Source organism: Pantherophis guttatus, chromosome 1 (genome assembly GCF_059756535.1).
Source record: "Pantherophis guttatus breed Tessera chromosome 1, ASM5975653v1, whole genome shotgun sequence".
NCBI lineage: Eukaryota > Metazoa > Chordata > Lepidosauria > Squamata > Colubridae > Pantherophis > Pantherophis guttatus.
The window spans coordinates 163,209,296-163,234,696 of NC_142063.1; the positions used below are offsets into that span (position 1 = coordinate 163,209,296).

The 25,401-nt window shown below is 39.4% G+C and overlaps 2 protein-coding genes across 10 annotated transcripts in view; one reads left to right on the top strand and one right to left on the bottom strand.

Annotated features, from left to right (window-relative positions):
• The window catches only part of MFSD6 (major facilitator superfamily domain containing 6), a 29,609-nt gene extending 14,550 nt beyond the window's left edge, over window positions 1-15,059 (top strand). For 4 of the 6 annotated variants that reach the window (XM_034429465.3, XM_034429483.3, XM_034429475.3 and 1 more), the window contains exons 2-7: window positions 1,053-2,662; window positions 5,236-5,333; window positions 8,096-8,257; window positions 10,978-11,076; window positions 12,260-12,537; window positions 14,603-15,059. In XM_034429465.3, coding sequence (XP_034285356.2) covers window positions 1,110-2,662; window positions 5,236-5,333; window positions 8,096-8,257; window positions 10,978-11,076; window positions 12,260-12,537; window positions 14,603-14,773 — 2,361 coding nt within the window. In that variant the 5' untranslated portion in view covers window positions 1,053-1,109 and the 3' untranslated portion in view covers window positions 14,774-15,059. Of the gene's footprint in view, window positions 1-1,052; window positions 2,663-5,235; window positions 5,334-8,095; window positions 8,258-10,977; window positions 11,077-12,259; window positions 12,538-14,377; window positions 14,400-14,602 lie in introns of all 6 variants that reach the window. The other 2 variants (XM_087882109.1, XM_087882110.1) reach the window with 2 other exon arrangements.
• A 3,013-nt stretch (window positions 15,060-18,072) lies between these two features.
• The window catches only part of NEMP2 (nuclear envelope integral membrane protein 2), a 76,079-nt gene continuing 68,750 nt past the window's right edge, over window positions 18,073-25,401 (bottom strand). For 3 of the 4 annotated variants that reach the window (XM_087882113.1, XM_034429544.3, XM_087882112.1), the window contains 4 exons: window positions 24,989-25,103; window positions 22,887-23,112; window positions 20,242-20,418; window positions 18,073-19,978 (listed from right to left, as the gene is read on the bottom strand). In XM_087882113.1, the coding sequence (XP_087738239.1) occupies window positions 19,744-19,978; window positions 20,242-20,418; window positions 22,887-23,112; window positions 24,989-25,103 (753 nt within the window). In that variant the 3' untranslated portion in view covers window positions 18,073-19,743. Of the gene's footprint in view, window positions 19,979-20,241; window positions 20,419-22,886; window positions 23,113-23,746; window positions 23,830-24,988; window positions 25,104-25,401 lie in introns of all 4 variants that reach the window. The other variant, XM_087882111.1, reaches the window with a different exon arrangement.

Consider the following 25,401-nt stretch of genomic DNA (forward strand, 5'->3'; position numbering starts at 1 on the left):
CATTCACAAAGTGACCAAAAGTTTTTGAATAAGAATAAATTTATGAAAGGTTCCTTGATTCTGGGTCAGGGGTCTGGCTTTTCACTTCCTATCAAATGAGTAGTTGACTTGAGATATGTTCCTGATCATTTTTAAATAATTTGCTTTGTGAACATTCCTATTTCCACATCCGATTCTCTTCCTCCTTTAAACCTATGCCTGCATATAATTCTTTCTGTTTTGATTAAGACGGAATAAGGTACTGGTGGTATAGCAGACAAATAAAAATTGATGTTTTATCAAGCTAAGCTAAATACTGTTAAGAGATTGTATGTTTTTACATATTGCAAGGGTCTCTTATTAGAAGACAATGGTAGCCAATTCCAAGATGCTGATTATTTAGTGCTACTATTTGGCTTCAAGAAGCAATTGGGTGAATGAGTTCATGTTCAATGCTTATCTTTGCAATTACCCCCATTCTTTCTGTTTTCCATAGTCTCGTTGGCATTTGCCTGCCTCCATTCCCCCCCCCACCCCCCATATTTCCTCAGACTGCTACCTATGTATAGACTAGTGCCCCTTTCAGCTGGCCAATGGGAAATGTAAAAAGTAATGCTCGAACTGGTGCTTTTGCTTCTGCATGCCAGTCACTATATGTGGAAGGTGGGGGGCGGGGGTGGGGGGGGAGAATAGTCAACAGAAACAATAGAAAAGGGAAGAATAGCTAGACTTAAGGAGACTAAACTGGAGAAATTCCAGCAATGAGGCAAGGAGGGAATTCCTAATGATCTACCCTACATTTTTTTGAAGGAAACTCTACATTAATTTCTTCACAATATTTCCTCTGGAGGATCAGCTATGTAAGCTGGAAGTCAACTGGCTCAGCCAAGAAGACTTCCAGATATCACATAAGATCATGAAGATCTAGGAGTGATATTGATCTCAGATTAATTCAGATCTTACATATCTAGCCATAGTGAGAAGTGAAATATTTTATTTTTTGGAATGACAGCATTCTTTCCCCCGAATATTAAGTACTGTCCTATTAACTGCTGATTTTTCTGTGTCTGCAGGCTCCTTGAACTGAAGACTGGAGAATCACATGTATATCTCATGCTTATAGTGAAATCATGGCAACCAATGATAAAGTAGCTATCTTAACTGATGATGAAGAAGAGCAGAAGAGAAAATATGTGCTTGCTGATCCTTTCAGTGGGATTCCCAAGGAGCAAGACCTCCAAACCCAAAGTGATACTCCTTCAACCGAGACCACTACTATTCCAGACGAAGAGCTTGATTGGCTTGAAAGACACTGCGTGAAAGTGAATAATGATCTCTTGATCTCAAAAGTTTTTTATTTTTTCTTTTATGCTGCTTATGGTTCCTTGTACCCATTGCTTCCTGTATACTACAAACAACTAGGCATGACCCCCAGCCAGAGCGGACTTCTAGTAGGGATTAGATACTTCATTGAATTTTGCAGCGCTCCGTTTTGGGGAGTGGTAGCAGATCGCTTTAAAAAGGGGAAAGTTGTTCTTCTCTTCTCCCTATTATGCTGGGTGCTGTTTAACTTGGGAATTGGATTTGTTAAACCAGCAACCTTAAGGTGTACACTAAAGAAACCTATCTCCGTTCCCCCTACCAATGCCAGTCACTTTACAGCAGCATCCCCGCAAAATATCTCCATTTCTTCTGTCATGCCCACTCTGGCAAGTACGATAACAAAAGGTCAAGGGAAAAGAGATTTGCTGACTTACAACTTGCCAACTCTGAGCTCAGCTTTGTCCACAAATTCTAAAACTACCTTTTCTCCAACTATTCAAAATGGAGCTAGGAAGCGTGCTTTAAAAGAAGAAGAGGGCGCAACTGTTGCCAGCACTCCAAAAGGTATTGTTACTGCGGGTCTGTTGGGAAACACCAGCCACACAACGGCATCACCTACAGTCGCCACAAAACCAGCCCTTCCTGCCCATTTTGCTCTTGTATATGATCATCAGGAGGTTGAAGCAATCTTCTTGCTCATCCTCCTTGTTGTGATTGTGGGAGAGTTTTTCAGTGCCTCTTCAGTCACTATAGTAGACACCGTGACTCTGCAGTATCTTGGCAAACACCGGGACCGTTATGGGCTACAACGAATGTGGGGATCTCTGGGCTGGGGACTGGCCATGCTGTCGGTGGGCATTGGCATTGACTCTACCCATATTGATGTGCTCATTGAAGGCCAAGGCTGTAAGTCTCCAGACTACAAGAACTACAGGATCGTTTTCATAGTCTTTGGAGTCTTGATGACGCTATCTTTGATTGTGGCCACCCAGTTCAGGTTCCGGTACAATCACTACAAGCAAGAGGAAACCCAAAGCACAGAGCCAGAGGATTCCCACTTGGACCGAAACTCCTCCACAGATTCCTCCCATGACACTCAGAGTGATACAAGCCAGTCCCAGACTTTTAATTTTTGGGACTTGATTAAGCTGCTCTGCAGTATCCAGTATGGCTCAGTGCTGTTTGTGGCATGGTTTATGGGTTTTGGATATGGCTTTGTGTTCACCTTCCTTTATTGGCACCTCCAAGATCTGAATGGCACCACCACGCTCTTTGGAGTTTGCTCTGTTTTAAGTCACATCTCTGAACTGACGGCGTATTTCTTCAGCCACAAGCTGATTGAGCTGATTGGTCACATCAGGTAAGCCAAAGCTATAAGCATGCTAGAACAGCAATAGGCAATACTACGTGGGGAACCCAGATGCTTCTTTTTGTAATTTGCATGTTCTTATATATTAGGATACATAAACTTTCTGCTTGGTGTCGTACACTGAACAAGTACAGAACAAAGAACTATATTTTCATGTACTATTCATGTAAGCTAAACAATTATTTTTTACAATGTCATGAATCTGCAAAATTAGCCATTCCATGGTCGACCAGATTCTAGGTCAGCACCCTTGGATGTTCCATTTCTTCTCCTGATCATGCTGATCCAGCCATGCAGAGAGTGATCTAGTAGTTTTCTAGAGGTTAAAACCCTGAACTGAACACAGTCGATGGTGTTCCAGTTGGAATAGGCTTCTTTCAGGGGCTGGATCAGGTCCAATGCCACAAACTGCTTCAAATCAAAATTGAACTCTTTCTTTTTTCATTTTTTCCCTATCTTAATAACATTTGGTTTTGGTAAGTCTTAATGATAACTGTAAGAATGTACGTATGTTTGAAAGTTCTTTAAGAAAATATCTGACAATAGAGAGTCCTATGAAAACCGCTCGCCCGCCTTTTCCACGGCCCGGTTGCAAACATCTCACAGTCCACAGTTTGGGGACCCTGGCTGTAGGAGACAACCTGTGGTGTTCTGTTGTTCTGTCTTTGTGATCTGTCTTTTATTAGGTGCTTCCTGGAAATTGAATTTTGTCTGTTGATTTGATTGTTGACCTTGTTGGGTAGATAGTCTCCTAAATGCATGGTTTAAAGTAGGAGTTTGCTTAATGATTTGTGTGGTCGCTTAACTGCAACTGAGAGAACCAAGATTGTGATCATTGAGTGAAGCTATCAGGTAGCATCTTGTTTAACAGCCCCCTCACTCAATGACCAAGATTCTAGACCCAATTGTGGTTATAAGTGGAAGACTCCCTACTGTATATCCAGTTTCAGCAAAGTAAATATTTATAATTATGAACATATTTCAGATTTCAGACATTCAAAAAGACATTAAATATACCAGTGAATCCATATGGGCTCTGTTAATATTGAAATATATTTGTTTCCAATATTATGCATTTAGAAAGACAGCTTATTCTGATAAAGGCATGACATATTTACATTAAATATCCTCTTTTTTGCCAGTTACTTTTTTTAATTATTACTATTTACTTTGTATAGTTTTACATCAAGTATAAGCCAGGAAATATTTTTGGTAATTAGTTGAATATTCTTACCATTGTATTTATACCTGGCACTTGAGACTCAATAAAATACAACATATGATTTATATTTATTCTTTTTTTTAAAAAAAAAAAAAGAACCCCGCTGGTTTCTCTGCAGTAGTACTCAGAATGAACAACAGGAAAGCTATCTTAACAATTCAATGCCAGTAGATATTTAAAGCAATCAGCGTATATATAAATACATCTAATAACATACTAATATATTATGAAAAATAATAAACATAATAAAATGCTTTAAAAGAAATGTGCAACTGCTACTGTGCATAACATTTTCACTGCAAATACAGGTAATTCTCGACTTACGACCACAATTGAAGCCAAAACTTATGTTGAGACATTTGTTAAGTGAATTTTGCCCCATTTTACAACTTTTCTCGTCGCATTTGTTAACTGAATCACTGGAGTTGTTAAATTAGTCACACGGTTGTTAAGTGAATCTGGCTTCCCCATTGACTTTGCTGGTCAGAATGTCGCAAAAGGGGATCACATGACCCCGGGACTCTGCAACCGTCATAAATGTGAGTCAGTTGTCAAACCTTTGAATGTAAATCACATGACCATGGGAATGCTGCAACAGTCATGAGTGTGAAAAATGATCTTACGTCATTGTGTTCAGTGCCCCTGTAACTTTGAACGGTCACTAAATGAATTGTAAATTGAGGATTACCTGTAGATTGAACGGTAAGTGGGATTCTGCAGTGAAATGTTGCAATGTCATTTTTCACTCCATGTCATTCCTTGCTCTGCCACCCTACTTGTCCATTTTCCCCATCAACAAACAATACTCTTCAGTATCTGCTGGGGGTGTGTATGTGTGTGTGTGTATGTGTGTGTGTGTGTATGAGCGTGCACACACATACCCCTTTGACTCACTTTTTGTTTCCTGGTGACTGTTTGAACTACATTCTTCAGTTTCTTGACAAAATTTCAAAACAATTGGCTCTTTCCTAGAGCTGAGAGAAAGTGACTGAATGTCTCCCAGCTGGCTTTGTGCCTAAGGCAAACCTAGAACTCATGGTCTCCTAGTTTCTAGCCTGGACTCTTAACCACCACACCAGCTGGTTCTATTTGTTGAGTAGAGTGGGCAAAATGTGTCAAGTTTAAATAGTTTGGCCGCTACTATCGCTGCGCACTTTCCCTCTGCATTTTAAGAGGTTTGTGAACAACTTGATGTCCAGTCCTGGATAATTTTTTTTTTGAAATCTTCATGGTTTGTGAAGCTGGAGTAGATCAGGTTGAAAGCAATACAGATAAGTTGTTGGTAAGAATACTAAAACACATCAGAAGTAATCAGCGATCTCTCCTCTCATTTGCTTTGCAGAGTCCTGTATATCGGTCTTGCCTGCAATACAGCTCGTTATATTTACATCTCCTATCTAGAAAATGCTTGGACTGTTCTGCCTATGGAAGTCCTTCAAGGTAAGAAAACAGGGTGCTTCTGTGTTTGAACGCATCGATTCAGGTTCCTACTTGTAATGCCTGCTGAGCCATAACTAAGCATACAGTAAATCCTCCTGGGCTTCAGCTTTCGTCGGGAATTAATCCAAAGGGATCCGTCTCTTTTTGTGCAATTCTATTATGGCAGGTGGCGAAAAAAAGGCGAATGACAGGAAGTGCTTTCTACAGTTGGCGGACATAATATTCTGCCATGTGATCTAAGCCAACAACACACCCTTTCACCAAACAAGGGACTCCTGATGAAACTTGCAGCAGATAAGGCTTAGTTGCTAGCAGGGCTGTACCTAGAAGGCATTAATTTCTTAAGCCTGTTAATATCCTATTACCTGTAATTGAAAGGAAAATATTGTTTTTTTAAAAAAAACCAACTACAGATTCAGGCAGAACCAGTTTTGTTCTGTTTTGGTTAATATCAGTCATTTTCTGTGACTGAGGTGAAAGTTAAAGGCCAAGTAGCTGATAATGGATTTGGGGAGGGAAGAGGAGGACATTCTGAGATCCAGGCAAGACTTGTTGAGATGTATCTTGCGCCCTATGAATTAATGCATCTGATTAGAAGGAAGGCAGTGCAAGTCCAAGAGAAGCTTCCAAGTCCAAGAGAAAAATGTTGCAAATTGAGGAACAATCAGCTCCACCAAAAAAACCCCCAAAATTAAAGATTGGGGTCTTTAATCTTCTTCCAGTAGAAGATTAGAATAGCTGTGCTCATAAGGCGTTTTCATCCATTAAACTTAAACTACCTTTAGTTTTTTCCCTCACCCAGGTTAACATTCTGAGGACCCAGATTGTGGGGGCAATAAGATGACTTTGTATAAATATACAAAAGTATGAAGGCTATTGCTTAACACATTGTAAGCCGCCCTGAGTCTTCGGAGAAGGGCGGCATATAAATCAAATTAAAAAAAAACATTCTTCCCTCACTTCGGTTAACATTCTAACTATGAATAGAATATTTTTATTTATTTGCTATTAGATTTATATTCTTACTTGTACTACTCAAGGCATTCTATATAATGTTCCTACCTCCTATTTTTCCCCACAGCAGTGACCCTTTAAGGTGGATTGGTGTGATAGACCACAAAGGGGAAATGGTGTGGTGGACTACAACAAATGGTAGTTTACCAGGAAGGAGGAAGCACATTCCGGGGGGGGGGGGAATGAGACAAAGGACAACACAACCCAGAGCTGGATTACAGAAGGAGGAACAGATTTAGAATAGCCACTCCCTAGAAACTCCCAGGGTATATCAGTTAGTGTTAGAGCAGTATAGGTTTGGTCTGACAAGATTCTATCTGGTATGAGCAAATAAAGAACTGAACTTTTGCCTTGATTGTTCTATGTTGTTCTTGGGCTGGGCCTGATAAGAGTGAGAGTGACTGGTCCCAAATCACACCTTTTGTAGTTAAAGGAAGACTAGAACTGAAGTCTCTCAGCTTCTATTCTAGCACCTTAACAGTTACATAAAACTGGTTCTCCAATATTCATAACATTATTTGTAGTACTATTTAATATTTTAGTACTAGCAAATATATGACTGAAAGAATGAAGACTGCAGTAACCCTAGATATTCAGCAATATTGGTTGAAATTTGAGCTTGTTACTTTTTGAAATTTGTTTTTTGCTATATTCTAACTTAGGAAATAATTCATTTTGTTTTTACAAAAAAAAAAGAAGAAAACCTTCTAGATTAGTTGCGAGATGTATTTAACTAAAAGTTATATTAAGTACTCTATTAAAAGTATGGAAACTTTATTTAATTTAAATGTGACACTATACAGGCAAGTTAATTGATCAGCCAAATTTATTTTCATGATTTTTTTTAAGTAAAATATATTTTGCTGAGTTTGTACATCTGAGTTTGTACAATAATTTAAAGATTATTAGTCTTCTAGCATATTGATAAAACATAATACAGGTAGTCCTCAACTTATGACCACAATTGAGTCCAACATTTCTGTTGCTAAATGAGACACTTGTTAGGGGAATTTTGCCAAATCTTATGACATTTGTTACCATAGTTGTTAAGTGAATCACTGCAACTGTTAATAATGTGGTTGCTAAGTGAATCTTGCTTCCCTGTTGACTTTGCTTGTCAGAAGGTTGCCAAAAATGATCACATGACCTCGGGACATAAATATGACTCAGTTGCCAAGCATCCAGATTTTGATCACATGACCATGGGGATGCTGCAATGGTCGTAAGTGTGAAAAACGATCATAAGTTGCATTTTCAGTGCCTTTGTAACTTCAAACGGTCACTAAATGAATTGTTGTAAGTCGAGGATTGCCTGTAAACTTTTAAAGATATATTTCATGCCCCACTGTTCACATGTGGGCAACCTGAGGACAATGTGATGCTCACTTCTCAAGTAGCATTCCTACTTTGCTTACTTTCTCTGCATTCAGATGATGAGTTATCACTGGCTTTTGGAAGACCTACATTGTTTCTTTGGCTGCGAGTGGAAGTATGCTGGGAAATAAAGTCTTTATAATTTCCCCAGATATGATGCTGATGAAGGAAGTGACAGGTGCTAGATGTATGAATGTGTCCTGGCACTCTTTACCACCAACCTCATTCAGTTTTATAGCTCTTGAAGAGTACACAGGGCTCAAAGTGCAGCCGCACCCTAAAATGGCTACGCACTCTTGCCATGATCAGTATTTGTGTTTAACTCCAACAATCATCTTTAGAATACATCGTGTTTATGTTTCTGTTTTTTGTAGGTGTAACCCATGCAGCCATCTGGGCAGCTTGCATTTCCTATCTAAGCGCTGCAGTGCCTCCGGAACTGAGGACGTCAGCCCAAGGGATCTTGCAGGGTCTTCACCTTGGCCTGGGCAGAGGATGCGGAGCAATGATCGGTGGAGTGTTGGTCAATTATTTTGGTACGGGAAACCTGGGCTTTCGACTGTTTGAAGAGAGCCTTTTCCTCAACCGTTGTGGAAATGGAAGAACTGTGGTAGCAGTCAGAAGTAGCAGACAGAAGTGCTAATTTGGCTTTCCTCAACCAGATGCTGTCTTGAGGTCTATGACAATTCGCCACGGCCAACTCCATGGCCAACTCACTGCAGGACAACTTGCCATGGCCATCTCGCCACAGGACAACTCACTGCTGGACAAGAGTTGCACTAATACTAAAGAAGTGGTGGAATAGAATCATTAAAGAAAAGATGCAAAAGGATGGATAGAATGAAATGTGAATGGCAAAAATTAAAATATTTTTAATTTATTTTAAATAATTAAACAGAATTGTTAAATTGACCCGCGGTGAGTTGGCCATGGCAAGTTTTCCTATTCCCGTCATCTTGGGCTGTAACTCTCACTGTTGCAAGCAACCATAGTCAATTTGAGTGCTTTCCTTTGTTTGGCTGTCATATATATGTGTGCACACAAAATGCACAGAAAGAGAAAAGTCACACTGGGGAGAATGCAGCCTATATCAAATCAGCAAATACTGGTATCAATAACTCAACTTTCTCTGCCGTGGTTCAAGAGGCACATCTACAAGTCCTCTGAACTTCATCTCATAGTGACTTTGCTCACCATCTTCTAGGAAATATTCCACATGGCATTCCACTTTCTTCTTATTCTCAACCCAAAGCCAACTAACTGTGAGATTTTCAATTCAGTGCGGAAGTAGAGATTTTCATTTTCTTTCAGCACAAATCCTGCTATTTGCATGATAGATGGTGCTCTTGCAATGACCATGGTGATTTAGTAGTTGGGTAGACTGGCTGCTTTGGGATCCTCTCTGGTAATTATTGCCATTATTAGATTTGTACATGGCCCAAAGTTGCTCTATGAGAAAGATGGGCGGAAAATAAGACCCTGTCTTATATTTTTTTGAACCGTGAAATAAGTGCTTGGCCTTATTGTCATGCACTCAAAAGCCCGATTGAGTTTATTATCACGGGATGTCTTATTTTGGGGGAAACAGGGTATATATGTATGTATGTATGTATCTGTCTGTCTGTCTGTCTATCTATCTATCTATCTATCTATCTATCTATCTATCTATTTTTTTATCCCACTCGAGAGAGAGAAATAAGAAAGAGATTGTCCTGATAAACACATAGATTTGCAAACTGTACTAGGAAGTTTTCAAGCAGATAAATTTGGTGGCACAGGAAAGGTGCATGCAGGCTGTACTTCTGATCCAATACTGTACTCGGAAGTTATCCACATGGCTAGAAACGTCAAAGTCCAGAGCTCTCTTTGGGTTCTTTTTATCTAGTTTTAAGATTTGGGTGGAGAATAGATGATGGTTTAGGTCACATTTATGCAGAAATACTGAAAATTCAAAAGGTGTCACAAATGTTTAAGCACCGCTATAACAGTCAGATGCCTTTGCCGATTTGCAACAAATCACCCAGCTCTACTTTCTACCCACTTCTGAATTATTCAAGCTTGCAGATTCAGAAATCATGAAGCGAAACTATAGTCTCTTTTCTTCAGAGTTTGCAGCAGAAAATATGTGGTCTTGTTTGAAGGAAATGGGAAAATCTTCCAAGTGTAATATCCAATGAGTACCAAACTTTTAGTATTAAAATGATTTTTTAAAATACAGACTTCTCCTGGGAACACTTCTTTTCACACTTTCAATTCCAGTTATATCGAAATAGACAAGTGTGCACATTTCTAATGAAACCTGAGACCCCTAATGAGTCCTTAATGAACAATAACTATTAAAAAGCCTCTTGTATTGTAGCATAAATAAAACCTATAATAATCACCTTGTGTAATTTCCTTAATGTGTACCGTAAGGTCATAGCTGTTCAGCAATTGTTGATGAAAAGTATTCATAAATGAAGATAGCTTCCTCTGTTTTTTTTTTTAAACGGCATCCATTTTTGCCTATTCAACTAAAATACAGTTCTACTTGTCTCTTTGATCTCAGCGTTCATGGCCCAAGCCATCTTCTGTCTTTTGAGGGAGAATAAACAAAATGGTGCAGTGATCCACTACTTGGTGCAGCTGCTTCCTTGAAGGATGAATCCTCTCGTATGCTTTTGCCAGGGAGAAAGTCTTGTTTAAATGAGGATAGAGTTTTGTTTGTTTGTTTGTTGTTGTGCCACTGAGTCAATTTTGACTCCTGGCAATTGCCCATTATTCTTGGCAAGGTTTTTCAGAAGTGATTTCCCATTCCTCCTTCCCGGGCTGAGAGAGAGTGACCTGGCCAAGGTCACTTGCTGGCTTTGTGCCTATAGCTAGTACTACGGTAATAGTCTCCTGATTTCTAGCCTGGCGTTTTAACCACTACACCAAATGGGTTCATTTATTTACTAAAGCACGAGTAGGGCATGCTTTAGTAAATATATGTCTACCTTGTCAATTGCTGCCATTCAACTGAATAGCAATAGCGCTTAGATTTATATATCGCTTCATAGTGCTTTACAGCCCTCTCTAAGCAGTTTACAGAGTCAGCATTTTGCCTCCAACAATTTGGGTCCTCATTTTACCCACCTCGGAATAATGGAAGGCTGAGTCAACTTTGAGCCAGAAAGAATCGAACTGCTGGCTGTTGACAGAATTAGCCTGCAATACTGCATTCTAACCACTGCGCCACCAGAATCAGACCTTATTCTGTGTGCTTTTTCCTCTACAGGAGCAGCCTCAACCTTCAGAGGGATAGGAATGGCTTTTCTTGTCATCCTCTTGCTTTTTGCTTTGATTCAGTGGATGGCAGTTCATGATGAGAAAGAAGGTAAAATGCTTATTCCTTAGGTATACAACCTTACCTAACCGGCTTTTCTCCTTTGGGTTATTTTTAGTTTGCATTATCCTGCAGTCCTTTTTGCTTTTTTTTTTTTATTTGCTGTCTCTAATCAATTAGCCAGAGTGATGACTTTTTATGACTTTGGATTGGATTCATTCTTAGTTCATGTGACATATTGTGTTGTTTACCATGTAGCTTTGTCTACTGCAGCCCTACAAGATCTGAACTCCCAACAATTCAAATAGCTTCTAATGGCAGCAAGCCTAAGCAAAATAGGTTAATATTTGTTGCCATCTAGTGGGCATTGGTAGTTTTGCAGTCCTGTTACACTATGCCTATACAGTAGATTGGGGATGTCGGATTGAAGCAAGAGTAAACCTGGTTTGTGTTCTTGAAATAATACAGATTGATTTAAAAGTAATGGAAGGACATGGGACAAGGATACCAGGAAAAAAGTGGTAAAATCCAATGTCTATAAAAAATGGTTTCTGCTAATGAAATAATTTCTCCCAGTCCTCATCCCATAATTTGTAATTTTCAACTTGCAGATCCATCTGGAGGTTGTCTCTGGAGTTTTTCTGACTGTATAGAAGGATGTAGAATGGGGAGAAATGTAGAATGACTCACATACAAGCTAAAAAGCTTGCTAAAAATAAGCTTGCCTCTTATTACTCTACCTCTTTGTATAATAACTCAAGTCTGTTTTAAAAATTGGTTTTGTAGATCCTATGATACATTTCTCTGAACTGCATCTTAGAAGAATTAGATGACCTAAAGTTACATGAGATGTTTGAAAACTTGGCTCCATTTGGCTGTCCCTGTACTTATTTTCTTTGAAAATAAGATTGGAAGTTAAATATTATTGATAATTGTTTTATACATTGCTTGGTTTTTCTTCTTGCAAACAAAAAGAGCAATATCGCAATAAATTGAGAAAAGATTTCTTACTTCTGTTGTATTATATTGGGTGTGAAGTATTTTTCCCCATACAGTAGCTAGCAGTCAGTAAGTGCTAACTTCGTAATTGAGGAAATGGAGCTTGCTATCAAAATCTAGCAATGGATTCGTACTACAGCTAGAGAGAAGCTAGGATCAGAATGCTGGTTGCACTTAACTCTTAGATGGTGAGTTCTCTTGAAGTGAACATCCTGTCTGTTGTTTGAAATTTTAGAAAAGACCATGCTGGCCGAAAAGATCCCAGTGCCTTCAAGTCCGGTGCCCATTGCCACAATTGATCTGGTACAACAGACTGAAGATATCATGCCTCGCCCGTTGCCCAAGCTTCCTGCCAAAAAGACCAAGTACCAAGAAGAGCAGGAAGATGTACACAAGCCTGCTTGGGGTGTCAGTTCTTCACCCTGGGTTACTTTAGCTTATGCTCTTTATCAGATAAAAGAGATGGTCCAGCTCTCCAAAACCAATCAGGCACTCGAAAACCAGCCTTTGCAGGTAACCAGGGCTTGGGTGCATGAAAGGTATTTCCAGGCAAAAAGTTGCACACACCTGATACTCAAGGCTTTCCGATTCTAAAACAGAAGCTCCAAAACTACAGTATTAATACATAACATTCTTCACATATTAAATATTTGTTCTATTAAAACAATAACAGGGGTTACAAAAAGGTAACATAGATTTTGCTTGTATAATGCAGTTAGACACAGGAGAGTCTCTATGCCAGGGGTGTCAAACTCACGTCATGGCGTCGTCACGTGATGTATCATTACTTTTTTCCCCTTCGCTAAACCAGGTGTGGGCATGGCCCACAAGTGATGCATCTGGTCCATGGGCCGCAAATTTGACAGCCCTGCTCTATGCCTTGCATTGGATTGATTCAGTATTGTCATTTCATAGGAAGAAAAAACTTTAGGGTTCATTTGTCATTTAACTTAGGATTTGGAAAAGGATTCAGAGTATGGTTGGAGAGAAGGAACAGCTAGCAAACTAGAGGATCTCTGGGTCTGTATGACAGGCACAAAATCCAGTGGGATATTTTAAATGGAGAGATGTATGACAGTGCTGTAATCTTACAATACATATGTAGTCAAATCTTCTCAGACTGCAGAATCCATTAGGTTTTTGGTTTTTTTTTAATCCTAGAACTCTTGATCAAGAGGCAAAGCTGAACTTTTTCACTGGGTGCCAAAGAAAGTCAACACCTCTTAAAAACATCAAGGGAAAAACGGCTGTTGACATTACTGTTTTTGCATAGTCAATCCACTATTGTCTCAGACAAGTGGTGGGTTGCCCCCGGTTCGCACCGATTCTATAGAACCAGTAGTAAAACTGGCAGGAGGCCCCGCCCACTGACCCTGACATAATGAAAATGCTTCTGCACACACGCAGAAGCTTCTGCGCTTGCGCAGAAGAGCGTGTGCGTGAGCGAAGCGAGCACGCGCACGCGGCCCCGTTGCGAACCGGTAGTAAAGGTAAGTAGAACCCATCCCTGTCTCAGACCTACAGAGGTACTCTGTAGTATCTCATTCCATGCTTTGGCTTCGTTGTGCAAGAGAAACAGTTCGTCAGCACCCAATCTGGCAAAGCGATCTGAACACACGAGGTTGCTTTCTTATATCAGTTGGTTCGTGAACAGGATATAAAATTTATGTTGTTACCGTGTTTCCCTGAAAATAAGACCCTATCTTATATTTTTTTTGAACCCTGAAATATGTGCTTGGCCTTATTGCCAAGTGCTCAAAAGCCCGATTGGGCTTATTATCAGGGGATGTCTTATTTTGGGGAAAACAGGGTATTTAGTATTTTTATTTGTTTAGCTGGAGAAGAATATTTTACAACACATTCTTAGGTTTATTTATTTTATTTATTTTATTTTATTTTATTTTATTTTATTTCTATACCGCCCTTCTCCTGGGGGACTCAGGGCGGTGTACAACCAAGATAAAACATAGCATATAAATTTTAAAAACATTTTAAAAGACAAATAATTTTGGCCCGAATTTAAAACAACCCAATTAAAACCAAATTCGATTAAAAAACAACAACAAAAAAAAACTGTTAGCAATGTCTTTCTTGTAGCTATCCCTTTTGTGATTATTAGGAAAGATAATTTACTTGTCTGCTAAAATATTCATAGTTTTGTTCCCAAAATAGCACAGTGCTGACATTCCAATAGAAAGTACTGCATAGAAAGTCTATGCGGAAAATATGTCCAAGTGCATAGAGAAGCATGAAATGTGTTAAGCTATGAGGAATGTTCTTTCTTACCTACACAGAATTATTGTTTGTCTTAAAATACACTAAGTCTTTTTTCTACATGCTTCTTGGGGAAAAGCAGTTAGGAAAATATAGGACAGGTAAGTTTATCTGATCTGTTACCTGTGTATGATGGCTTTTGCTCTTGCCTGAATGCTTGTGCGCTGTGCTGTGTATATGATTTTGTGATCCTTGTTAAGAGGAAGCTACCTTGGCTTACCAGGAATGACAGTTTCTGTGTATTTTCTAAACAAATCCACATAGCCAGATGTTAACTTGTGGTTTTTCTCTTCTTTTTCTGTAGAATGCCAGCAGTAATCATGATTCCATACCAGATAGTCCTCTGGATCAAAGACCTGATGGTTCAGTGGTAGAACCTTCAGTACCTACAGCTACCCTTGAAAATCACCCCAGTTTGGACTGCCCTGTTTCTTCGGAAAACAGAGCTCAGTCTCCCGAGAGGAGGCATGAATAGGACTTTTCTTGAATCCAGCTCGCGGCACTGAATACTGCTCTTGGCAATCAGAAAAAGACTGACGTGGGAGTTTGAGACCTCACTTCTCTTCCTCTTGGCAATAGTAACCTGATACAGCCAAAGCTTTTAAAATATTTAATGCCTTTTCTGTGACAAAACCTGAGGCCTGTTGCAGGAACAATTTGGAAGGCTGAGCAAAAGTGGCCAGGTTAATAACTAGCAAAGGAGCACGCTATTTCATCTGAAGTTGTTTTTTCCCTACCTGAATGGAAGTGTTGTAAACAAACACATCTAATTGTCTTCATAATTTTCTGGATTGTTATTAATTTTCACAGACAAAACCCCCCGCCATTCAGTTCCATTTCTTCTTGCTTAATGCACTTGAACATTTTAATTCAATATTAGGGAAAGGGAAGACAAGAACTCATAGCAGTTTTTCTTAGACAGTGATTATTTATTATGAAGTGCAGGCTTCCCTAGAGCAGTTCTGTAATCTACCGAAACTTCAGAGAAAATACAATAGTTAAATACGGAAATGAAGGAGGGAGCCACATAGAATTCTGTCTTTTGTAAAGACTTCTCAGAGATGCTGAAGAACTTTTGGCTGGTAAAGTTCTACATGAAACATCTGCTGAAGCCTTCCTAACCAGACAAGCGGCATTTATGTTGCTATGGCCAGGCCAGAGCGCATTAGCATTTTAGAAAGAACCAGAACAAGAAAATGTGATTGTCCATATCCTGCAAAAACAGGATATGGGTTGAGATGTGTGGTGTTGTGTTTGAAGACCTGAACTGTGATGGTACAGTTGGAAGATTCTAATGATTTTATATGGGATGAATTTGCCCTAATCACCGAAGAGGGATTGTCCTACAGAAGCAGTCTATGTGGATTCTTTTTTGCCTCTCTGGTGTATGTGATAGGGAAATGACTCCTTCACCTCAGGCAGATCTGAGAAGTTCCTACTTGTGTAACACAATAACAACAAAGGGTCTAGCTTTATTAGATTTTTGGGAGTGGAGATGTTGATACCACTTCCCTAACAGAGGCCTGCAGTATGTTCTGAAAACCAGTAATAAGAGGATGTTCAGCAGCAGGCGTATATATCAGTTGCTTCTTGAGAAGTTTTCTTAGCCAGGCCGATATAGTTTATTTTACGATAGAATATGTTTATTTAAGGGGAAAGGGAATAAAACTTTATAGAGTATATTTAAAGTGCCTGTGGATTGGGAAGGGGTATAAATCCTAATTATTGTATAGGAAAGGAAGACATAGTTAATAATAAAAGCAGCTAGAAGAGAAAAATGGATATTGATCATGTTGTCTTAGCACTACTTTGTCAAGACATTGACAGATTCGGATTTGACATTTCACATTTCACTGAATTGAACCCAGTTCCCATACATTCTTTGTTATTATAGCTGAGGGAAAATATTAGAATCAATTTTGTAGCGCTTAGGCTTCAAGCATATACTCTATATCAAATTTAGCCTTCCATTAGAGGAATCCTATTCACGCATGGTTTGACCAGATGGTTTTTGACTTCTGCCAGCCAGTGGGATGCCATTTATGCCCCAGGAGCTGGTGTGGCTCATAGAATTAAATTTCAGATACTTTACTTTGAATGCAGAATATAGAATACCTTAAGATAGATGTTAAGGGTGTTTTCCTTACATAAACCTTAAGGGATTATAACAATCTGTACCTGGGACCAAATATTGGCAAGTAGTTATTAGCTATTTTTTGCACTTCAACTTAAATGTACTGTAAATTTCTCATTTAAGTGACCTTTAAAAATAAAATCAGAAATCTATTTATTATATGTTTATATTGCAGAGGGAAGGAAGGAAATGATTTTTTTAAAAAAAACAAAGTAGACTGAAAATGGTTATTTAAAAACAAACGGTAGGTCCTTTAGATGAACTTATTTGAAGTCTACATGATAAACGCTTTGGTAATAACTGTTAATATTGAATACCCGAGTTGTAAGGCATTGAACTTGCACATTATGTTTACATATCCAACCTGCCTGTCAAATCGGTTCCTTCCTTGTTTGTGAATGGGCTGTAGACAGCTCTCGTATTTGTGAAGTTGTTAAAATGTAGTGAGATAAATAAAATTCCATGTATATGTCAAAAATGTCATGTCCCGTTAAAAATATGACCATAGGAGGGGGTGGATTAGCAAGCTTTTGTATTTACTAAATACGGTACTTTGTGCTTTTATTAGGCTAGTTTTGAGATACTCACTATTCAGTGTCTCTTCTCCAGTTAATGGCTCTGACTAGTGCCAGGTCTTTAAAGAGTACAGGATGAAACACAATATTAACAAGATTTTATGATCTAATCTGATTGTTTTGTTTGCAGAAGTGGGAAATGGGTGACTCATCTCATTCAGCCATTGGATAACTGCAGGTATTCAGCACGTTTGTTACCTGCTTTATATGCACTGAGGGCCTCAATGCTGAGGGAACCTTGTGTTAGTCTCCTGCTGAAAATAAAGAAAAAGGATTCACTAACTTTTTGGCAAGTGATTGCACAGCAAGAGTTCTCTATAAAATTAGCAAGAAACCCCAACTCAATAATGGCCATATTTGAAATCATCATAGCTCTTAAAATGGTTATGATGACACTTGTCCTGCAAAAAGTTGTTTTTGTTAACCTCCCCACACTGAGTTTGACTCCCGATTACTAGGTGACTTGTCCCTTTCTTATTCTAGGTTGCTTTTTCAACTTCCCTACAGCCTGGGATTTTCTGGAGGTCTTTGTTTTTTCTAAGCACAGATTAAGTGTCACTCTTTTATCTTTGAAATTAGCCAAGGTTGACTTGACACGGTCACTTTTTGGAAAACAAAGCAGCTTTTCTTCTTTGGCACCTAGAGTGCAATCAAATTGTTCCTGCTCTAATCTAACCCTTCCCATTTGCTGGTACATGAAGCACAGAAATTCGTTGCAAGTGCAGACAAGTATTGATCAATGGTAGTCTGGCTAGTTCAAGAGCTGCCCTACAGGGGATGGATTTAACTGTCCCCTCGTGAGATCATAGACGAGTTCCCCTCCTCCCTTTCCTTTTCCTTGCCCAGAGGAAGTTAATTATATCCCTTTTCTTGTTTTTATTTTTGGCATCAAGGGGTTCACGGAAAGAATTTGAACCCAGGAGATGAGCAGTAAATCAACATTATCAACCATCTTGTTCAGCAAGGATCTCCATCTTTAGCACTATCAGATGCTCCTTGCATAGTGTCCTGTGGGCTGCTCTGTGCAGGAGTTAAGATACTTGATTAATACATTTGAACACACTCTCTATTTACAATGGCTCATTTTATTTGAAAGTGAATATTAAAAAGAAGTTGGGATTTACAAAATCCAAACAATTCTCTAATTACTCCACAGTGCATTTTGTCAGCAATGCATCAATCGACACACATACATATTGTTTACATTTATACTTCAACTTTTTAAAAAATCAAGGTATATAAGACGACCTCTCCATTTTTTAAATCTTCACAAAAGCCAGTGGGATAGGTTAATCAGAGAGATCATGATTACATTACAGCAAACTTTAAATCTTGTATGCTAGACTAATATGAAGTAATTAAACAAGATCTCCTTGGTTCCCTTTTCTTGTTTCTAAGACCTCTATCCTAAATCAGCTGGTTGGAGCCAAAGCAAAACTTAACTGTCTTTCCTTAACTGTCTTTCCTTACAGATATGCTTCTAAGCCTTTCATACATTCATTTAGGTACTTCAGTTTCAAGGCTGCCTGACTCCATAGTGACCATGTGACTTACAGAAAAAACATCAAAGTATATCAAGAAAAAAACAACAACTGACCAAAGACAAACAAATAACCAACCAAAAGACCTTGCAATCTGCAGAAACGTGGGAACAATGCAAATCCCTCTTGTGGACTTGGAAGGTTTTGGGATTTAGGGCTCCATGTACACAGGAGTAAACACTAGTTCTGTCCTACTTGTACTACTAGCCCCTAAGTCACTATGAGTTGGGTGGCATATTATTTAATAAATTTTATTTTTGTTGGTCACACCCTCTACCAGACATCTAGACTGGATTTGGCATTTTTATCCACCTATTGAGTCCTTTCCAAGGACTTTGGATAGGCAGATGATATTCGATGGTGTTAAAAGGTACCGTCACAGGATGTGAGCTGTTCCAAGTAAAGCTGCCTTTTGCAATTGACTGATGGTGATTTTGTCTATTCCGACGGTGTTCAAGTGGTGCTCCAGATGTTTTGGAATTGTGCCCAAGGTACCTATTATTTCCTTTGCTTTCATTGCTGCTGCTACTATTATGCTCCAACATTTCCCTGGGCTTTTCTAAAGATGAGTGCCCTGTGGCAACTGTAGCATCTAGAACGCTCAATTTATTTGCAAATGCTAAAACAACTTAAAACAGCTTATCCCAATCACTGGAGAGAAATAATTACCATAAAGTGGTTAATCACCAGTAACTTCAACTTCTCAGCTCATTTCCCCAACATTAGTTGTCTTCACTGGGTCATTGGTCTCAAACGTGATTGTGTTGGGTTGCAGCTGTTGTGATTTACAAACCAAAAGTTATGGCTTAACATGTTGGTGTGAACTCAGCAAATGAGAGTTAAGCACACCATGGGTTAATGTGCAAACTTAGAATCCACGATCAGGCCAAAAAAAAGAGAGACTGCTTGTAAATTGGCAGAATAACTCAGAGGAATTCCATGCTCCAGCCCTCCACAGGCTGCCTCATCAAACTTTCAGCAAATGGTTCCTCTAAACAGAGACGCTAACTGAATCCAGTATTGTTCAGATGTGCCTGGATTCCCTCCTTACATAACTCTAATCATGATGGGTTTGCAGACTTAACTGCTTCCTGGAAACCAATGAAGTCATGGTAAGTCCTTCAAAATGTCTTGACTGCCCTCTACAGTTCAAAAAAGCATGTTATTGCATGTTTTTGTTGACCTGGGCAGCTGCTCAAAGAAATTCTCTACTGTGGAAATGCCGGATGTTTGGTTGTAATAGTCTCAGTCCTTCCTCTTTGTTTCTCTCCTCCACTTCAGGAGAAGTGTTTTGGGGCTCTGGTTCTGCCTCGGTCCCTGGGTGGAAAAGCTGTTGCTCCAGGAGGGCTCCTCCGATGCCATACTGTGCCTCATGGGTTGTCATTTCTTCAGCAGACACATGAGGGGAACCTAGAACAAAGTTTGCAAACCTGGAGAAAGGAGAAAGAGGGATCAATAACAAGAAGAAAGCAATGCACCAAACACTTAAAAGTGATGATAAAAGGGAGGGGTGCAAGGAAGAAAAATACTGGCCCAACCCCACCTTGCTTTAAATCTCATCCACAAAGGCATCAAGTATAGCCCGCCAGAGACGATTCCTGTGGAAGAGCAGCCTCAATGGAAAATAAGCTGCTGCTATTTTAAAACCACAAATGAAGCCTTGAGATATGGAAAAGAAAACAAATGCTCCTACTTTTGTGGAGATTGCAGTTTGACCACAGCTACCCAGGAGGGGAAAGTGGGATTCCTACAGAATACACGCAGCTCTTCTAGGGCCTTCACGGTCTCTGTTTCTCCTTGTTCCCGGTATTCGTCTTCTGTCAGATAGCGAGGCTCCGATTTTTCTGGGTGGAAATACAGAGCAGCTTTTCTAAACCAGGGAGAAAGGGAGGGCACTGTAAAGGTTGCACTATGGATTTGAAACATAAAGGGTATGGAATACATTTAAAAAAAAGAATATCTAGAATCTGACAGGCAGACTCTTGACTACACTATACTAAATGGAAAATCCCTACCAAGTTAAAATATCCAAAGAATTACATTCAAGGCAGTTTGAATTTATTACTATGTTGTTTGCTCCTAAGTAAATTCCAGTGATTCTTTCTGAGCAGTCATATAGAGAGGACTGTGTTGTACCACTTTGCAATAGGGAAAGGTAAGAAGTGACCTTCTAACCTTGCCACCTTGGAGATCAGATCTCCTTCTTAAGGCTTCTCCAAGCACAACCGAACCTGAGTTCTTGATAAAGTGCCAATTTTGTACCTAAACAGTTCTGCAGCCCTTTAATGAGATTCCAAACACAATTATGATTAGAATTCAAAATGCTAAAAAAAAAATTTCCCCCAGGTTCCTGAGTTTATTGCTAAAAGTCCTTACATACAGGTATCTTATCATTGTACAATTTAATGGGTGAGCACATTGTAAGCCGCCCTGAGTCTTCGGAGAAGGGCGGCATATAAATCAAATTAAAAAAAAAAAAAAAAAAAGGGTGAACAGCTACCCATTGAAGGCATTTGTATTTAGACATACAATGAATTATCTGGCAAATAAAGCAGAAATCCTAGCATATATTTTCATCCAAAAGAGTGATAAAATTAAGTCTTTTTGCATGCGGTGTCTACTATAGCATTAATACTAAAACGTGCTGAATAAAGTATAATAGCTTAAGTACTAGAACACAACCATGTGTCAGAAAAATCTCTACTAATAACTACTACTTCTAAAATGACATACTCTATATAAAATGACATACTCTATATAAAAGAATACTCTATATTGAATATGGGCTCAGATGATTGTTAAGCTTCCTAGAATGATTGATTCTAAGGTACAGAAAATAACAAAACAGAAACTTGGATTTCACATAATGCTAAGCCCGGGTTTCATGTAACTACAGACTGTTTGAATCTCTTAATGCATCACAGGTAATAAAGCAAAGGGAAACTATGGTTACACAATCTGATTTGTTTTAGTCATGCTTTATTAGGGCTGATCCCAGAATCCTAGATTTTTCCTTGAGTTTTGTGCTGCTCCCTAGAACCTCTGCCAATTTACCAAGGTCCTAAGGCAATTGTCTAAGCAGACTCTGTTTCTCAAAGCAAGCAATGCTTTCTTGAGGGTATGGGAGCAACCAAACCAGGAAATTGTTTTGCTTATCCTCAAAAGAATGATCCATGCTTCCTTAACTAAGGATCGTTAACGTAATTCCTGCTTTGCAATGGTTACAAACATAGCCAATTTATCTATAGAGTGATATAAGCCATTTCTCAAAAAAATGTCATAGTCCACTAGAACTGTAATGGCGAACCTATGGCACGCATGCCACAGGTGGCACATGTAGCCATATCAGTGGGCATGCTAGCTCAGCTCAGGCGCGCTTGCGCGTGCCGGCCAACTAACTTTCACGCCTTCTGGGCCCACCAGAAGTAGGGAAACAGGCCGTTTCCTGCCTCTGGAGGGCGTGGGGGTGGGGAAGGCCAGTTTTTCTTTCTCACCTGGCTCCAGATCCTCTCTATGCATCTGGGGAGGGTGAAAACAGCCTTCCCCACCCCCTAGGAGGCGCTCCGGAGGCCTGAAATGGCCCATTTCCTGGTTGGACAGGAAGTGACATTTTTTGCTGTCCCCAGCCTCCAGAGACTCCTAGAGAGGCTCTAGAGGCTGGGGACAGCAAAAAAGTCACTTCCTGTCCAACCGGGAGTTGGGAAATGGGCCGTTTCAGGCCTCTGGAGGGTCTCTGAGGAGGTGGGGAAGGCTGTTTTCACCCTCCCCAGATGCATAGAGAGGATCTGGAGCCAAGTGAGAAAGAAAAACAGGCCTACCAGGCCATCACATGCCAGAAGCGGGGGGCTGTGTGCACATGCGCAGGGCAGAGCACATAGAATTATGGGTGTGGGAACTCACGTAAGCAAATCTCACCCGCCCCCCTTCCTGGCATGCAATGGCAAAAAGGTTAGCCATCACTGCACTAAAACAATAACTTTTAGAAAAAGGGCACCGATGCCAAAAATTACATCCTCAAGGACAAGTTGTTCTCTATACATTGTGATGCTACTCAGTTTGAGCTGGAAGGCCCCCATAGCTTTGCGCTGAATGACTTACAGGTGAGGACAGAAACAAACTACTTCTGGGACATTCTGGGACTGTGCAAGCTCCACTACATATTAGACAAAGAGAAAACAGAACATAGGAGGCAAACAAATTTAATAAATAAATAACTATACAGCTTTCATTGACAGTACAAAATTGCCTGAAATGTCAGACTACATTATACAAGAACAGTTGCTTCAGCTAATTTTGGTAAGAATATTGTTTTGATTCAATAAGTGAAAGGTTACTAACTTGCCAACGTAGCAGGATGCTCGAAGGGGATAATGCAGGAATTTTGTACAGAGCATAGCAGTTGTGACTGCATAGGCAACCTGGGGGATTGCAATGCCAAAATAAATTAAGATCAGGCCTTTCAGCTGCAACATCCACATCAAGAGATTCATACTTTGCTCACTGCTGAATGGCCCATGCTTCTTGCAAATAGCAAAAGAGATCAATCCAACTGATAAAATATACCCTGAAAAACAAAACACTTAGCCGTGAAATATCGGTAGATAAAAAAAGTGATACATTTACTTCATTTTAGGCTTGCAACTAACCATTCACTCAGAGCTAAATCGTGTTAAGTAACATTTTGTTTCAGGGAGGGATATTTAAGTAAACTGGAAATCATTTCTTTCCGCTCCTGATTTTTTTTCTATGTTAGTGGGATACTTTTCATGGCATAACAACAGTTTACAGTTACGCCAAGTATGCCCATCTGAAGGACAGATCGGCTGCTTACTATGAAAATGTACCTGCCCAGCATTTTCTGGACAGATTAATATTGATTAATACGAATAAATGGTAGAATGTGCTCATTTTCCAATGGCATCATTTAAAATAATACTCATGGAAAGAGGGTTTTTTGAACTTTCTGATCAAGATTCCAGTAAAAAAAGAGTGACATTGTGTACTATATAGTATAAATATGCATGGCTATTTACTGAGAAGTAAGTGTCATAATACAGGTAGTCCTCAAGTTACAACTGATTGCTTAATGACCAAAGTTACAATGGACCTCTCCAGAGTTACGTACAACCCATTTCGAATTTACAACACTTTCACCCCTTCCCTTTGGTCACATTTTGCACACTTAGTAACCGGCTCACCTTCACGCCGTGTGCAGTGTCCCTCAGTCATGTAACCATGATTAGTTACTTTTTTGCTGGTTTCCAGTGTTAACTTCCGGTTTCTGGCAGTAAATATCAAAAAAATCAGATTCGGTCACGTTTATGGCTCAACTTACGACTGCAACAACTTATAACCATAGTTTGGGGCTCAGTTACAGTTGTAAGGTGAGGACTATCTGTATTTGCTAAGATGACTTTAAAGCAGGAGTTTGCATAGTTGCAGCTACGTGGCAGAGGTTGAACAAGCACATCTCTTACTTAGTTATTTAGTTCACACATAGTCAAACTAGCATATGGATATTTGAATCTACCCGATTGTTCAGCATTATGACCCAGCATTATTTAAAAAAAATAAATAAATCCTGGTTTAGTGCTATGAACAAACACAACCAGCGATAACTAAACACTAAGTGATTATTTATCATATATATTAAAGGACACTACATAATGTTTCTATCACTTCACATAATTCCAGATGCTCTTGAAGTCTCTGGACAGCATATTTTGCAGATATGAAGTGTCATCTTTCCCATCAGGGAAGAGACAGCTTTTTTACATCCAAAATAATGTAAGGCTGCTGTTTCCCCCAGAACAAGGGGAAAGAGAACAATAAAATCTCAGTTTTTGAAGGTTTTCGTCTATGATTCAAATATAACTGTGTAAGATTCACTAGGAATGCAACTAAGACTTACAACCACCACTTAAAATTTCCATTAAGCAAGGCAATTGCTAAGTGAATTTTGCCCCATTTTTATGATCTTTTTGTTGCAATTGTTAAGTGAACAATTGCAATTATTAAGTGAATCATGCAATCAGGCTTCCCCCATTGACTTTGCTTGCTGGAAGCTGGCTAGGTAGGTTACAAATGGTGATCACACAGCCCAGGATAGTGCAACCATCATAAATAGATGCCAGTTGCCAAACATCCAAATTTTGATCATGTATTCATGGGGATGCTGCAACGGTCATAAGTGTGAAAAACAGTCGTAAGTTACTTTTTTCAGTGACATTGTAACTTCGAACGGTCATTAAAGTAATGGTTGTAAGTTGAGGGCTACCTGCAATAGGCATGCCTAATGAGGATATAGTTACTCTGAATCCGCAACCTTTGGGAGATAATGTACTTCATTTGACAAGCTTTCCATTTTAGGACTGAAGAGAATTGTAACTGCAAAAGAAGCTCCTTTTCAAAGTCTCTTATATTGTTATTAATTCTCATACCCAGTATATAATATGTAGAATTGTTCCACATCCATTTCAGTTTTTCTCTTGAAATATAGAACATATACAGAGAAGAGAACCAGCCCCCACTCATTAAAATCCAGAAGGTACTTAGCTAAAAGAAGGGAAGAGAAAAGAAGAATGACGTTTGATTAGGGGTGCGTGTTTGTCCATACAGATATACAAAAGTGGAATTAGTGAAACCACCCAAATCAAGCTGAAGCAAATCTAGACTGAAGAGAAGAGCTCACAATTAAACAAAACTACCGTATTTTTCAGACTATAAGACACACTTTTTTGTCTCCCAAAAGGGGGTGAAAATGTCTTTGCGTCTTATAGACCGAATATTGCCGAAGCCACGCCCACCCACTGGCCACTTTTTTTGCCTCCACACACCCCATTTTTGGGCCTTT